Source organism: Loxodonta africana, chromosome 18, assembly GCF_030014295.1.
Source record: "Loxodonta africana isolate mLoxAfr1 chromosome 18, mLoxAfr1.hap2, whole genome shotgun sequence".
Taxonomy (NCBI): Eukaryota; Metazoa; Chordata; class Mammalia; order Proboscidea; family Elephantidae; genus Loxodonta; species Loxodonta africana.
Window position 1 is genome coordinate 70276000 of NC_087359.1, and position 15103 is coordinate 70291102.

A 15103-nucleotide genomic window follows, 5' to 3' on the forward strand; every position below is an offset into this window, starting at 1 on the left:
TTGGAAGGACCCTGGTGCCTCAGTGGTTAAAGCACTTGACTGCTAACAGAAAGATATATTGGTCTGCTTCCGTACAGATTTACAGCCTTGGAAGCCCTATAGGGTATGTATGTATGCTGCCTCTTGGAGCTCACAATGTATTAATCTTTTCTTCTCTCAGTAAATACCCCTAGGTGATAGAAATGGTTTGCACTTGACTACCAACCCACCCAAGAAGCCCTGGTGGCACAGTGGTTAAAGGACTTGGCTGCTAACCGAAAGGTTTGAACCCACCAGCCACTCCACAGGAGAAAGATGTGACAGTCTGCTTCTGTAAGGAATACAGTTTTGCTTACTGGCCTGACAGAGACTGGAGAAACCTCAAGAGTATGGCCCCTGGACACCCTTTTAGCTCAGTAATGAAGTCACTCCTAAGGTTCACCCTTCAGCCAAAGATTAGGCAGGCCCATAAAACAAAATGAGACTAAAGGGGCACACTAGCCCAGGGGCAAGGACTAGAAGGCAGCAGGGGACAAGAAAGCTGGTAATAGGGAGCCCCAGGTCAAGAAGGGGAGAGTGTTGACAGATTGCGGGGTTGGTGACCAAAGTCACAAAACGATATGTGTACTAACTGTTTAATGAGAAGCTAGTTTGTCCTGTAAAACTTCATCTAAAGTACAATAATAAATAAAAAAAGGGATTACAGCTTTGGAAACCCTATGGGACAGCCCTGCTCTGTCCTACAGGGTCACTATGAGTTGGAATTGACTCAGTGGCAATAGTTTTGGTTTGCTTTGGGTACCAACCCACCCAGTGGTACCACGGAAGAAAAGGCCTGGCCATCTGCTTCTGTGGAGCAGGTCTACTCTATAATACATGGGGTTACCATGAATTGGAATTACCTAGATGGCAATGGTTTTTTTTTTTTGGGGGGGGGGGGCTCCCTCATTAAATCCCAGCCTTTCCTTGTGCTATTCCTTGTTTCTGGAAGGCTCTTCTTCCACATCTCCCTATCACTCCTTCTGGTCATTTACCAACCCCAGTGCTGTCAAGTTGATTCTGACTCATAACAACCCCATAGGACAGAGTAGAACAGCCCTGTAGGGTTTCCAAGGAGCAGCTGGTAGACTCGAACTGACAACCTTTTGGTTGGCAGCTGAACAATTCCGGTCATTTAGGTCTCACATTAAAATTCATCTCCTCAGTAAGACCATCCCTGACCTCCCAGGCAATCTCTATCATATCACCTTGTTTTATTTTCCTGCATAATATTAACATTATTTTATTAGTTTTTAAAATTTTTGTTGTCTACTGAAATGGGAGCCGCAGAAGCACCGGGACCAGAATAGTGCCTGGCACTAATGAAATGCTCATTAGACATGCGCCGGATGAATGAGCAGGGGTTGGGGCTGGACTCCGAGTGGCAGGTAGTCTTCCAGGATAGGGGGATGAAATGGACTAAGGTGTGAAGTCAGGAGCAATCACAGCTGCTCCTGGCTGACTCAGCTCTGACCAGGAAGTGATGGGGGAAAAAAAGGAGGTTGGAAATGTAGGCTGGGTCTATATCATGGAGTACCCTGAAGGTTAGACCAAAGAAGAATCAGGACTCCATCCGGCAGGGTAATGGAAGGCCATTGAAGACTTTTGAGCTGAGGAGTGGCTTAATTAAAGCTGTATTTTGAGAAGATTAACTCAGAGTCTGCTGCAGAATAGACTGACCCGATCCAGGGCCAACTGCATAATTTGTGGGACCTAATGCATTTTTTTTTTTTTAATGCAAAATGCAGAGCCCTGGTGGCACAGTGGATAAGAGCTTGGCTGCTAACCAGAAGGCTGGCAGTTGGAATTGACCAGCTGCTCCTTGGAAACCCTATGGGGCAGTCCTACTCTGTCCTATAGGGTCTCTGTGAATCGAAATTGACCTGATGGCAATGGGTTTTGTTTTGTTTTATTTTATGTCTCTCGTTAGATTTATTCCTGAGAATTTTATCTTCTTGGGGTCTATTATAAATGGTATTGCTTTGGTGATTTCCTCTTCGAAGTTCTCTTTGTTGGTGTAGAGGAATCCAACTGATTTTTGTATGTTTGTCTTGTACCCTGATACTTGCTGAAGCCTTCTATTAGTTCCAGGAGTTTTCTTGTGGATTCTTTGGGGTTTTCTGTGTATAAGATCATATCATCTGCAAATAGAGATACTTTTACTTCTTCCTTACAATTTGGATGCTCTTTATTTCTTTTTCTAGCCTAATTGCTCTGGCTAGGACCTCCAGCACAATGCTGAATAAGAGTGGTGATAAAGGGCATCCTTGTCTGGTTCCCGTTCTCAAGGGGAATGGTGTGATGGTGTTTTTTATTTGCTATTTAATGTGCCTGTAAGTAAAGACCTATGGTTGCCCCATCTTTCCCTTTCCTTCTCTGTCATTTCCAGAATAAGTGGTTGGCTAATACAGGGAAGTAACATGACCAAAAAAGGATATGACAGGGTGTCTTGATCATCTGTGTTTCTCAGAATGCCCTTGTCTTCTTTCTGTGTCCAAAGCAAATTCTGGTTCAGATGGAAAGTGTGGCTCCTCGGCTGTCAGCAAGCCTACTTTTTCATTTGCAGACATTATGTATTTACCTTGAACTTGCTTTGGGTCTCGTTGAACGCCCAGGGTTCTGTGTTCATGGAGCATCGCAAACACTCTATGTGAACGAGACAACATATTGTGCATATCTCCTCTGCTCACATGCATGCTCTATTGTCTCACTGGACTCCACTTAGAAAATCAAGTTCAAAGATAAACATACTACAAATTTCAAGGCAGCAACAGCAGAGCATTAAACCAAGCAGAGGGCCGTTCTGAGCACGGGGCCCTGTGCAACCGCACAGGTCACCCACCCATGAAGCCGAGAGAGACAGAGTTTGAACACTAGGGTGATAGTCTAGATGGAAATTATTGAGACTAGGGCCAAGGAGTTAGAGTGAGAGTTAAAAGGCCAAGAAAGGCCTCTCCAAGGAATAGTGACAAGAATAAAGAGAGATAGAATGATTCTTAACACATGGCATTTAGAGACTCTTCTACTCCCTACTAGACTGTGGGTCTCTTGAACCCTGTGAGAGCTCTGACCTTTGTCCCATGGATTTGCTAGACACGTGGTCTCTAATAGATGTTCAGTGTTTGTTGACCCAAATGAGGAGGGAAATTCAGACATGGAGAGGGTGGGGGGCAGGCAGAACACAGAAGCAGACCTGGCTGCAGGGCCAGGGTCTCAGGGCATTGCTGGCACTGGGAAGGTGCTGCTGGGAGGGCTTCACCAAGAGAGGCCTGGGAAGCCTTGCATCAGGATGAGAAAAGGTGGGAAAGCGCCTGGGTTGCGCTGTGTAGAGGACCAGGTGGTGAGAAGGGGCTGTGGGACTGCAGAAGGTGGTGGAGGGAGGACTGGTAGCAGCTCCTATGACAGGAATTTCCCTCTTGTGGTGGATCTGCCCTCTCGGAGATTCCTCCCTGCCTGCCTGCACTAGCCTCCTCCTGCATCCAGGCTGGTCTCTTGGCTCCCAGTCTGTCTTGATCTCCGGCTCTTCTCTATTCCTCTCACATTCTTGCCCTGCCTGTCTCCTGGACTCCTTCGCTGTAGCTGTGTGGTCTCTTCCCAACTCCCTGCCTGAGGCCTCCCACCTGTGAGCATATATCTGCTTCCTCTTGGGTTTCTGAGTCTTTCTGGGATTATCTTTCCCTCTACTCCGCAGGACACGCCCTCCGCCTTCTCCTCCCATCCCGATGCAGTTCAGTACCTGGGGCGAGGGTAAGAGAGAGACTGCCTAGTCCCGAAGAGGCGACAGGGGGCGGGCCCAATGGTTTTCTCCATATCTGCATATGTATGAGGTCGCCTGGGCCAGCGACGGGGAGGCGGGGCTTCTGGGGGTGGGAAGGGGGCGGGCACCCCCAGAGCTGCCGACTATAAAGACAGCGCGCCACGGCAGCCGGCCCCGCACTGCTGAGGAGCGGAGCCTCGGCTTGGGGACCCCCATCCTTGGCTGTCCCCTAACTGCGCGTCTCCACCCCACCCCCGCAGCCGAGCTGTTGCGGTGGTCTCGGATCGGCGGAGGAACCTTGAGCAGTGGCTGGCCCCACTCCACAGCCTCCTTGCATCTCGGAATTCAGGGCGTCCCCCTCCCCCACCTCTCCCCGCCTCTTTGCACCCCGCTTTTTTCTTCGTTTCTCTCTGGTTTTATAGCCGTCTATTTTTGCACCTTTTTACGTTTTGCTTCTAAGCTATTTGGGGGTGAAGCTGGATTCGTACCCCTATCCCTTTTTTATCCTTCCTTGCTCTGACAGCCCCCCTTTTCATTGCAGTCGGGGGGCCTAGGATCCGTGCATCCTCCGCGGCGCTGCCAGCACCCTGCAGCGCGTGGCTGTGCACCTGGGAATTTGCAGCAGCCGCATATCTGAGAGGGTCTCCCTCTCTCCCACCGCCTTTGCTCTGCGCGCGTTCTGGTGCGTGGGGGTCTTCAGCGCGCGGCGCTCCGGCTTCTCCGCAGCCCCCCGCCCCGCGCCAGGACTCGCCCCGCACTGTCAAGATGGTTATCCGGAAAGAGAAGAAGAGCTGCGGGCAGGTGGTTGAGGAGTGGAAGGAGTTCGTGTGGAACCCGAGAACGCACCAGTTTATGGGCCGCACCGGGACCAGCTGGGGTACGTGGGGCTGGCGCGCGAGGGCCGGGGGCGCCGGGCCACGCCTCGTGGGCGCAGGGCTCGGTTGGCGCGGCCTCAGCGCCACTCCTGGGTCCCGGCGTCCGGCCCCCTGCCGGGCTCTGGGCTGGGAGGGGGCCGATCACCAGTCTAATCTCCCAGGCTGGCCGCTGCGGAGGCGGAGAAAGTAGGTCACGGCCGCCTTCCCGCCCCCCGCGGAGCCCCTCGGGCGGGGGGTCTCCGGCTCTGAGCGCGTGTCCGCGCCGCGGCGCTCGCGTTCCCTCTCGGGGTCGGACAGCTTCACACCGTCGTCCCGGCTCTGAGAGCTCCCCTTATCTCCCCCCTGGCTCTGGATAGCTCGCCAACCCCGTCTATTTTTAGCTGGTGCCCACCCTCTGGACCCTGGGAACATTCACGAAGGGGCGGGTTTTGGAAAGGTGGGAGGCGGGATGCTGGAGGGGTAGCTGGTCAGTTGTCTGTGTACCACCGCTGAGCATTGGGAGCCCTCTGGCTGCTTTGTGGTGGCGGGCTGGTGGGGAACGGGGGCACTGTGTGGTGTCGGCGGCGGAGGGAGGAGTGGTCAGTGGTGGTGAGATGTGCACATCATCTGGCGGGTGTGTCTGTGGAGTTGGGGTGGCTCGTGGCTCAGGAAGTTCCCCACCCAATACCATGGTGGGACTCAGGGCATGTGGAGCGACTTGTGCGTTGCCTGGGGTCTGGGGATGGGCAGCAGTGCAGGGGAGAGGTGGAATTCTTTCAAAAGGGCTTGTCAAGCTGGAAAGCGGAAGCATAGGGGATACAGTGTGACATAGTTTACAACTCATCCAACTCTGAGGGAACACTGCCCTCATCAGCCCACCCATCTAGGAACCTGTAAGGCAGGTCCAATGTGGTGTTTGCCCTTAATCCAGCCCCTGGGATCTGAGAATGCTTGGGAGAACCTGAAGAGGCTTCCTGGAGGAAGTGTCTTCTGAGATGGAAGGAATGGGGGTCTGAGGTGGGAGAGAGGTGGAAACCGCAGGCACTTCCACCAGACTGAGTGAGTGATGGAGTCATGGTGTCAAATGTCCATCCACAAGGACCTAACTAGATCAGGGAAGGCCTGTGGGAGATTCCACAGCATTCCCTGCCTCTGCCCTCGGTGCTGTGTGTGAGTTGGGGTGTGACTGTTGACGGTACTTGATAGCCATCACTCTCAGATTTTGTAACCAGTCTGGAGTGTAAGGTCCTTCATTTCATAAGCTCTGTTGAAGGTTTGATGTCTGTGGGGAACCAGGAGAGAGAAAATTTTGCTATTTAAGTGTGGTGTACAAATCCATGCTGTGAGGGTCCGGGCTCTGAAGGGGTGGTATAAATAAGAGCTTGATTGTGAATGGTGGCCAGTGCCAGCATAAAAAGTCACTAGGGTAGGAGTTTTAAGCGTGAACACCAAGGTAGTGGTAACAGATGTTGTGCCTATTTCAGGGCTACAGATGGTGAAGTTCGGAATGTGATTTGAGGCAAAATTACTTCAGCCTATACTTGGGGTTGTCCAAGCAACGAGAGTTTAGGTCTCTCATGACCACCATACAGTTGCGCTTCACTGTGCCCTAGGACCACGAGGGGGCTGGGAATCATGGCTGGAATCCAGGCACAACTGCCTCTGCAGCTTCTCATTTTGCTCCCAAGGGAGGGCTTTAGGACATCCTTGTGGACATCCCAGAGCAGAACTTCTGAGTGGGTAGAAGGATGAATGGGTGTAGGTGAGGTCGTGGTGGGAGACTTGAAATTTACTGACCTTATTTCCTCTTCCCTAGCCTTTATCCTTCTCTTCTACCTCGTCTTCTATGGCTTCCTCACAGCCATGTTCACCCTCACAATGTGGGTGATGCTACAGACTGTTTCTGACCATACTCCCAAGTACCAGGACCGACTAGCCACACCGGGTGAGTGAGGAGGTGCCCTCTGCCAGCCACGCTAACCACTGTCCTGCCCCCCAAAAGGAACTCACAGGCTAAGAAAACTCACAGGAAGGTGTATGGTTCTGATGATCCAATTGCCTGTGCTGGGAAATTCTTTTTGAAGTTTTCCTTCCTTTCCATTGCCTGCACCTGAAAGCTGTGTTCTGGGGAAACAGCAGATGTTCATAGAAATCTCCCTCCATGAAGATCTTCACCCCTTCCCTCACTCTGGTTGGTGTTTCCTATCTCCACCTTCCTTCCTCTGTGTGTGGTCTCTCAGTTCACATATACCCCATGCCCCTACCCTTGTCTAGGCTTGATGATTCGCCCCAAGACTGAGAACCTTGATGTCATTGTCAACATCAGTGACACTGAAAGCTGGGATCAGCATGTTCAGAAACTCAACAAGTTCTTGGAGCGTGAGTGTGGGGCTCACTATGTAACTGTTTAAGGACCTTGAGCAGGGGATTGGGGTTCCTGGGGGCAGGACATCAGGCCTGTGACTCTCTCTCTCCCACCCTCATAGCTTATAATGACTCAATCCAAGCCCAAAAGAATGACATCTGCCGCCCTGGACGTTATTATGAACAGCCTGATAATGGAGTCCTCAACTACCCGAAACGTGCCTGCCAATTCAACCGGACCCAGCTGGGTGACTGCTCTGGCATTGGAGACCCCACTCACTATGGTTACAGCACTGGGCAGCCCTGTGTCTTCATCAAGATGAACCGGGTACACATGACCTTGGTCCTCAGGGAGAGCAGAGAAGAGGACTCTGCTCACAGTTGCTTCTTTTCCCTGGGGCTAATGAGGATTAGGGAGTCCATGGGTGGTGCAAAGGGTTAGTGCACTTGGCGGTTAACCGAAAGATTGGAGGTTCCAGTCTACCCAGAACATGCCCTCGGAAGAAAGCCCTGGTGAGCTACTTCCCAAAAATGAGCTATTGAAAACCCTGTGGAACACATTCTACTCTAACACACATGGGATTGCCGTGAGTCGGAGTCAACTCAAAGGCAGCTGGTTGGTTAATGAAGGTTAGAGAGATTTTTGGATATTTGAGCGAGAGAACAAGAGAGGTGGGGCCATTGGAGGATAAGGCCTGTAGCTAGAAGACTGGATACCTGTGTCTTTGACGACTTCTTCCTCTAACCCTCACCACCCTCCTTCTTCACTCCAGGTCATCAACTTCTATGCAGGAGCAAACCAGAGCATGAATGTTACGTGTGCAGGGAAGGTGAGTTTGGGGACCTTGTTCACCTGTCCAACTATATGCCCTTCATTGTTTCCATGTAATTCACTTGTCTCGCCTTGTCTTCTTTGGTCCCAGAAGCCACGTCACTATAGGGACAAGGGGGTAAGAGTGGGTTCCCATAAGACTTGAACTCCAACGTGCTCCCACCCCTCTTGACTCTCTCTAGGATACAGAAGCCTGGTCTGGTGTGGATAGAGACACCTCCCTCTCCTCCTCCACCAAAGCCCTGGTGTCTGGCGTGTCTCCCTAACCCTTCCACCTTCTTTATTCCCTGGTCGTCCATGTCTTCTGCTCTACCTTCCGCATCTCACCTACTCCTTAGTTCTCTTTAGGTGTCTGGTAGCTGCTGATTTGTTAGCACCTGCCACCAGTGAGAGGGCCTTGGAGCCCTGCTCCCCCAACCCTGTTCTCTCTAGGAATTTACTTCCCTCTGTGTTCACAACCCTTCTTGCATCCTACTGAGACCTTACTCATGTTATCTGTTCTCTCTTGGCTCTGCTCCAGAAACTGACTCTTGACAATGGGGTAAGAGCTTGGGGTGGGAGTGGTGTAGGAGGTTTAGTGCCATTAGCGCCCTTCAGGAGTTCCTAGTCTGATGAGACAGACAGGACATTTCCCCCCCTGCACACACACAGATCCACAGTTCAACAGGCAGGAACAATTTAGGAGTGAAGGAAGAGCAAAGGGAAGCCTGGGGAACCCTGAGCTTCTGGGCTCCTGCCCATAACATTCTCTCTTTCCTACCCTTCTGCATCCCTACAGCGAGAGGAAGATGCTGAGAACCTCGGCAGCTTTGTGATGTTCCCTGCCAATGGCAACATCGACCTCATGTACTTCCCATACTATGGCAAAAAGTTCCACGTAAGTCCCATGGGAGGCTGAGATAGTGGATCCTTGAGGGGAGCAGTTCTTGGGGAAGAGATTGAGTTGCCATAGCCTAGACCTTCACTCTCCCTCTCTGGCCCAGGTGAACTACACGCAGCCCTTGGTGGCTGTGAAGTTCCTGAATGTGACCCCCAATGTGGAGGTGAACGTGGAATGCCGCATCAACGCTGCCAACATCGCCACAGACGATGAGCGAGACAAGTTCGCTGGCCGCGTGGCCTTCAAACTCCGCATCAACAAAACCTGAGGCCCCTTCCTTCCACCCCTACCTCTCTCCCGTGGATGCTTCTGGAATGTCCCTGACCCTGCCTGATCCCTCCCTCACCCACCCCAAAGGTATTTTTTATAACAGAGCTATGACTTATCTAAGTCTCGCCCCTTTTCCCTCACTTCCCAGTCCAGCCCAGTGTCCATTGTGATTCCCTGGCTACACACGTGTTCCAGCCTGTTCTCCCAAATCTAGCTCCGTCAGATGGCCACAGAGGAGTTAGAAGCCTTTCTCATTCTGGCTTAGCTGTGAGTGGAATGTCCTCACAGCTACCCACCTCTCCTGACCTCCTATTCCCAGAGAGCTGTGAAAATGCCCAACCTTTGGCTTCCCAGAGATGAATGTAGTATCCGTACTTCCATTCCTAAGCTTCAGCCTCTGTTGCCTTTCTGTTCCCTCACACTTTCACCCTTACCTACACAGTGGCTATCTTGATGGCTTCTGACTTAACTAGCTCCTCTGGCAGGTCTTCGCTTCCTCTCCCTCCGTATTCCCTTCCCTGAAAAGAAACCATTTTTAATTGAGGACAAGGTGGTTCTGTGGCCTTTTCCCTATTTCCTCACATATTCCTCTTCTGCTTCTCACCCTGTGGTGACTGCATGAGCTGGGAAATGAGGTTTTCTCCCACGGGAGAGAATGGAAGAGAAGGCTGAGTTGATTCTTCTGGAACATCCTCTAGTGGTCCCCCACTCCAATTCCTTCTTGATCCTTCCCATCCCCCATTTAGCCACTACTCAGAGGGGTGGAGTTGATCTAGGCTGAATATTCACTTTGTTTCTACCAATGTCTCCCTTCCCCCTGTTAGCTTTCCCAGAATATCCTTCAAGTTCTACTTCCCAGGGAGCGCTGGGGGAGGGGCAGCCATTTTGGCTCTGTCCCCGGTGGCCACCTTGGAAACATCAGCTGGCTATGGGACTATTCCACCTTCTTCCCCTGGGCCCAGCTCTGCCTCCACCACCCTCTCTCTGGCTTCTCTTAGCCAGTTACCAATGAATCACTAACTCCGTCTCTTTCCTCTGCATGCCAGCCTGAAAGTTTCAAACACCCACCCGATGGAGGCTCTGAATTTCTTGGCTCCATCTCCATTTCTTTCAGACCCCTCTGCCATTTTTTTTCAAAACCCCAGGATGCCCATAGAATGTTAAATGAGGGGCCTTCCTGCTCGGAGTATGCTTTAGTTATAGAGGCATTTTAACTCTTTCTCCTCCGGTTTCCCTTCACGTCCTCACCCTCTCTTCCCTCCCTTTTAAAATGCTGCAGCAGCCCCCCACCCTGTCCCCAGAGACCCTGCCCTTTTCTCTCTTGCCGGCTCTGTGTCTTTTCCCTTTGGGCCCCCCAGTTTTCCTGCTCCCTTTCCCCCCAGGAGTCTCTCTCTGCAGTTATTTAATGCCTGTGTCAGATCTACTGTAAAAAGAGGATAAAGTACAATAAAATGAGAGCAATTATATATATAAATATATATCATACACAGAGCCCTGCGTGCGGGTTGTTCCTTTCCCAGCACTTGGAAGAGCCCTGGGAAGGGGGTGGGTGGTGGATTTGGCTGATCCTGGTTTTTTTTCCTTTGGGGGTTACTCAGGTCTTGGGGATGACTCCCCACCCTTGATCTCTTCCTTCCAGAGTCTAGGTAGCTACCCCTTAGCTTACTCCTTTGATTATACTAATTTAATGCCTACCATCTTGAGATCGGAAACCCTGGTGGTGTAGTGGTTAAGTGCTACCTATGGCTGCTAACCAAGAAGTCAGCAGTTCGAATCTGTCAGGCGCTTCTTGGAAACTCCATCGTGCAGTTCTACTCTGTCCTATAGGGTCACTATGAGTCGGAATCGACTCGACAGCAGTGGGTTTGGTTTGGTTTTTGGGTATCTTGAGATCAGGAAACCCTGGTGGCATAGTGATTAAGAACTATGGCTACTAACCAAAAGGTTAGCAGTTTGAATCCACCAGGCGATCCTTGGAAACTCTATAGGACAGTTCTACTCTGACCTATAGGGTCGCTATGAGCCAGAATCAACTCGACAACAACGGGTTTGGTTTTGGTTTTTTGGTATGTTGAGATCAAGGAGCCCTGGTGGCGCAATGGTTAAGTGCTCAGTTGCTAACCGAAAGGTTGGAGGTTCAAACCCACCAGTTGCTGCACTGGAGAAAAGGCCTGGTGATTTACTCCTATAAAGATTACAGCCTAGGAAACCCTATGGGGCAGTCCTACTTGGCTCTATAGGGTCACTGTGAGTCAGAATTGACTTGATGGCCACACAACAGCAACAATATCTTGAGATCAGGAGTCCCTGGGCCCCACAAATGGTTAATCAATCAGCTACTGACTAAAAGTTTGGGGTTCGAATCTACCCAGAGGTGACTTGGAAGAAAGTCCTAGCAATCTACTTCCAAATGGTCACAGCCATTGAAAACCTATGGAGCGCAGTTCTACTCTGAAACACATAGAGTCACCGTGAGTCGGCATCAGAATTTTTTTTTTTAAATCTTGAGATCGCTCAATATGGGAGAGGCAGAAGGCCTGCATTTGTTTGTACATGTACAGTCATGCTTATAAAATGCCTACTATGTGCATTCTAGGCACCAGGAGGATACACTTATGAAAGAGACAGAGTTCGTGCCCTCAAGGAGCTCCCAGTTTAACAGGAGAGGTGAGGAGCACACAGAAACTCTCATACAAGGTAGATTTACACCTGCTTCAAGAAAGGGGGAGAAAGCTGTAGATGACAAAATTGAGAGTGGTCAGCCAGTTTCTGTTGGGGGTTCAAGGGGAAGACTTCTTAGAGGAGGTAGCATTTAAATTGGGGTTTAAAGGATGGGGTGGTTTCGGGAGAGAAGAGCGTCAGCAAAAGCCTAGAGACAGATGAGAAAACTTGAAGTAACATAGCAATGTGAAATGTAGGATCCTGATTTGGTGGTAAAAAAAAGTACACACACACACACACACACAGAAAAAAGGATGGATGGGTATATACCGCGATGTTTATTTGTTTATGGGGGAAGAGGATGTATAGCTAATTTTTATTTTCTTCTTGGGGCTTTTTTCTTTTTTAATTTTTATTGTGCTTTAAGTGAAAGTTTACAAATCAAGTCAGTCGCTCATACAAAAATTTGTATACACCTTGCTATATACTCCTAGTTGCTCTCCCTCTAATGAGACAGCACACTCCTTCTCTCCACCCTGTATTCTCATGTCCATTCAATCAGCTTCTGTCCCCATCTGCCTTCTCATTTCCCCTCCACACAGCAGCTGCCCATATAGTCTCTCGTGTCTACTTGATCCAAGAAGCTTACTCCTCACCAGTATCATTTTCTATCTTATAGTTCAGTCTAATCCCTGTCTGAAGAGTTGGCTTTGGGAATGGTTCCAGCCCTGGGCCAACAGAAGGTCCAGAGACCATGACCTCTGGGGTCCTTCTAGCCTCTGTCAGACCATTAAGTCTGGTCTTTTTATGATTCTTGAGGCTTATTTCTCTTTTTTGCAATGAGTTTGTCTTAGAATTTGTCTTAAAACAGTTGTATTATATATGCATACATATATATACAATTTTACCACAAATGCAACATACACACACCCCACCATACACATAAGGATCATTGTTTTTTGGTCATTGTTATACCAAAATTTGATATTATACACTTTTGTGCATCATGCTTTTCTCAATAATTTCTTGTGCAAGTACTTTACCTGATAGAGCTCTATTTCGTTTCTTTAATGACTATATAATATTCCATTTACCCGTTGTTATTCCCGTCTCGTTAATTCGTTAGAGCTCCTTGACAATGGTAGAACTGTTTTCTGCATTGCACAGTTTCCCCCATGCTGTTGTTTGCCTCTTGATTTTGCCATTTAAAAAGCCTTTGTTTTCATATAGTCGAATACACTTAGTTGTTCTTTTGTAGTCTCTGGATTTCTGGTCTGGATCGGAAGATCCTCTTAGTCACTAGGATATACTCTTATTTTCTAGACTTTTTTGCAGGATTTAAATTTCATTTTAATTTTTTTAACAGACTTTATCTGCCTTATTTTTTGATGTGGTGTAAACTGGGGATACAATTTTATTTTTCCAGTTGTGCTAGCTTCATTTATTTAAAAAAAAATTATTCCTGCTGAAACTGAAATGCCAACTTTGTCCATAAATAAATTCTCCTATATACTAAAATCTATTTCTGGATTCATTCCTTGCTTTTCCCAGTTTGTCTACCATTCTGCTCCACATACCAAGCCATATTGATCTGATCCCAGTAGTTTTATAGTAGGTTTTCTGATATCTAGCAAAGCAGGTAGGGTCACCGATTCTTTTTCTAAACAATTATTGGTTATTCTTGGGCATTTATTCTTCTCTATAAAATGTATTATGATTTTATCCAATTTATAAACACAAAAACACCAAAGCTTGTTCGATTCTAATGGGAACTGCATTATATTTATATATTTAGTTCAGGAAAATTGACTTTTTTAGGATATGAAGTTTTCGCATCTGAGAACACAATCTTTCCTTTTGTTTGGATCTTGGCTTACGTCCTTAAATAAGGTTTTACAGTTTTCTTTGTATAGATTATGTACCATTCTTACTTAGTCCTAAATATTTTGTTGCTTTTGTCATTATTGCAAATGGAATTTTTTTGCATTCACTTTTCTCAGTGCTTTTGTTAGAAAATAAAATTAATATTTTTGTGTTTATCTACTACTATTCATCTGGCTTGGAAACCCTGGTGCCATAGTGGTTAGGAGCTATGGCTGCTAACCAAAAGGTTGGCAGTTCGAATCTACCAGGTGCTCCTTGGAAACCCTATGGGGCAGTTATACTCTGTCCTATAGGGTCGTTATAAATCAGAATTGACTCCACGGCAATGGCTTTGATTTTGGTTTATCCATCCATCTTACAAATTCTCTTAATTTCATAAAATTTGGATTTTAGGTACAAATAATCATATGAACAGCAAAAGATTTTTGCATTAGAACCACTAACTGTGATAGTGGACATCCCAACTAGGTCTTGATTTTAATTGAGATTATCTTAGTGTTTTACCATTTAGGAAAATATTGACTTACTGGTATTCCATTACCAGCCTATTACTGTTTTAATTATTTTTAAGGGCTGATGAAATTTAATCAAATTCCTTTCAGCATCTATTGATATGGTCATATAATTTTTCTTCTTTGTTAATGTAATGGATTTTGCTGATAGATTCTCTGCTGTAACCAGCTTTGTGCTCCTGGAATAAGCCCCACTCAGTCATAGTGTAATTCATTGGTGCATTCTACTTGATAATAGTTTGAGATTTTGCAATTATATTTAGAAATATGGTTTATAGTTTAAAACAAGATCCCTGATGGCACAATGGTTAAAGCGCTTTGACTGTTAACTGATAGGTCAGCAGTTTGAACCCACCAGCCCCTCTGTGGGAGAAAGATGTGGCAGTCTGCCTCTGTAAAGATCAGTCTAGGAAACCCTAATGGACAGTTTTACTCTTTCTGATAGGATTACTGAGTCAGAATTGACTTAAATGCAACTTAAAAAAAAAAAGTTTAAGATATATCGGGTTTTAATATTAATGAAGCTGGCATAATTTTAGATTTTATATAAATTGGAGTTTTTCCTTTTCCCTTTTTAAATGTACCTCATTTTTTTTTTTTTTTTAAGTCTCTGCTTTTGGATTTATTATTGTAACTGTTTTTCTTTTTCAATCATTTCAGTTTGTGTCTTAATTTTTAGAATGCATCCTAGGTTTCTTCTCTCATGTATTTTTAAATAAAAACACTTAAGCCTATACACTTTCCTCAGAGTACAACTTTTGCTGGGGCTTCATAGGTTTTGAGACCTTGTTCTTGAAATCAGGAAGAAAAATAATTAACTAAAAATATGACTTAAGGTTGTGGATTCCAAGCTATGAGAACATTAGGAGAGATGATTCCAGATGTCATGGGATAGGGCTTCGGCTGTGTGACCTTGAGGGCAGGGGTCAATCCGTCAGGATGCCTGGCACAGGGTCAGGTGCCAGGGAATACCCATTGACTAGATGGAAGTGAGCAAGTGGAACCAGAGAGATAAAGTACACACTGAAGGTCATGCAACTCACAGCAGAGCTGGGACCAAAACCAGCCCTC

General features: G+C 47.6%; 1 protein-coding gene across 1 annotated transcript; it reads left to right on the top strand.

Annotated features, from left to right (window-relative positions):
- Positions 1 to 3962: 3962 nt before the first annotated feature.
- ATP1B2 (ATPase Na+/K+ transporting subunit beta 2) lies at positions 3963 to 13557 on the top strand. The gene is made up of 7 exons (XM_064271735.1): positions 3963 to 4652; positions 6446 to 6574; positions 6904 to 7008; positions 7116 to 7321; positions 7767 to 7823; positions 8604 to 8702; positions 8809 to 13557. Exons 1-7 carry the CDS (start codon positions 4541 to 4543, stop codon positions 8971 to 8973), a joined length of 873 nt encoding a protein of 290 aa, XP_064127805.1. The 5' UTR covers positions 3963 to 4540; the 3' UTR covers positions 8974 to 13557.
- Positions 13558 to 15103: the final 1546 nt, after the last annotated feature.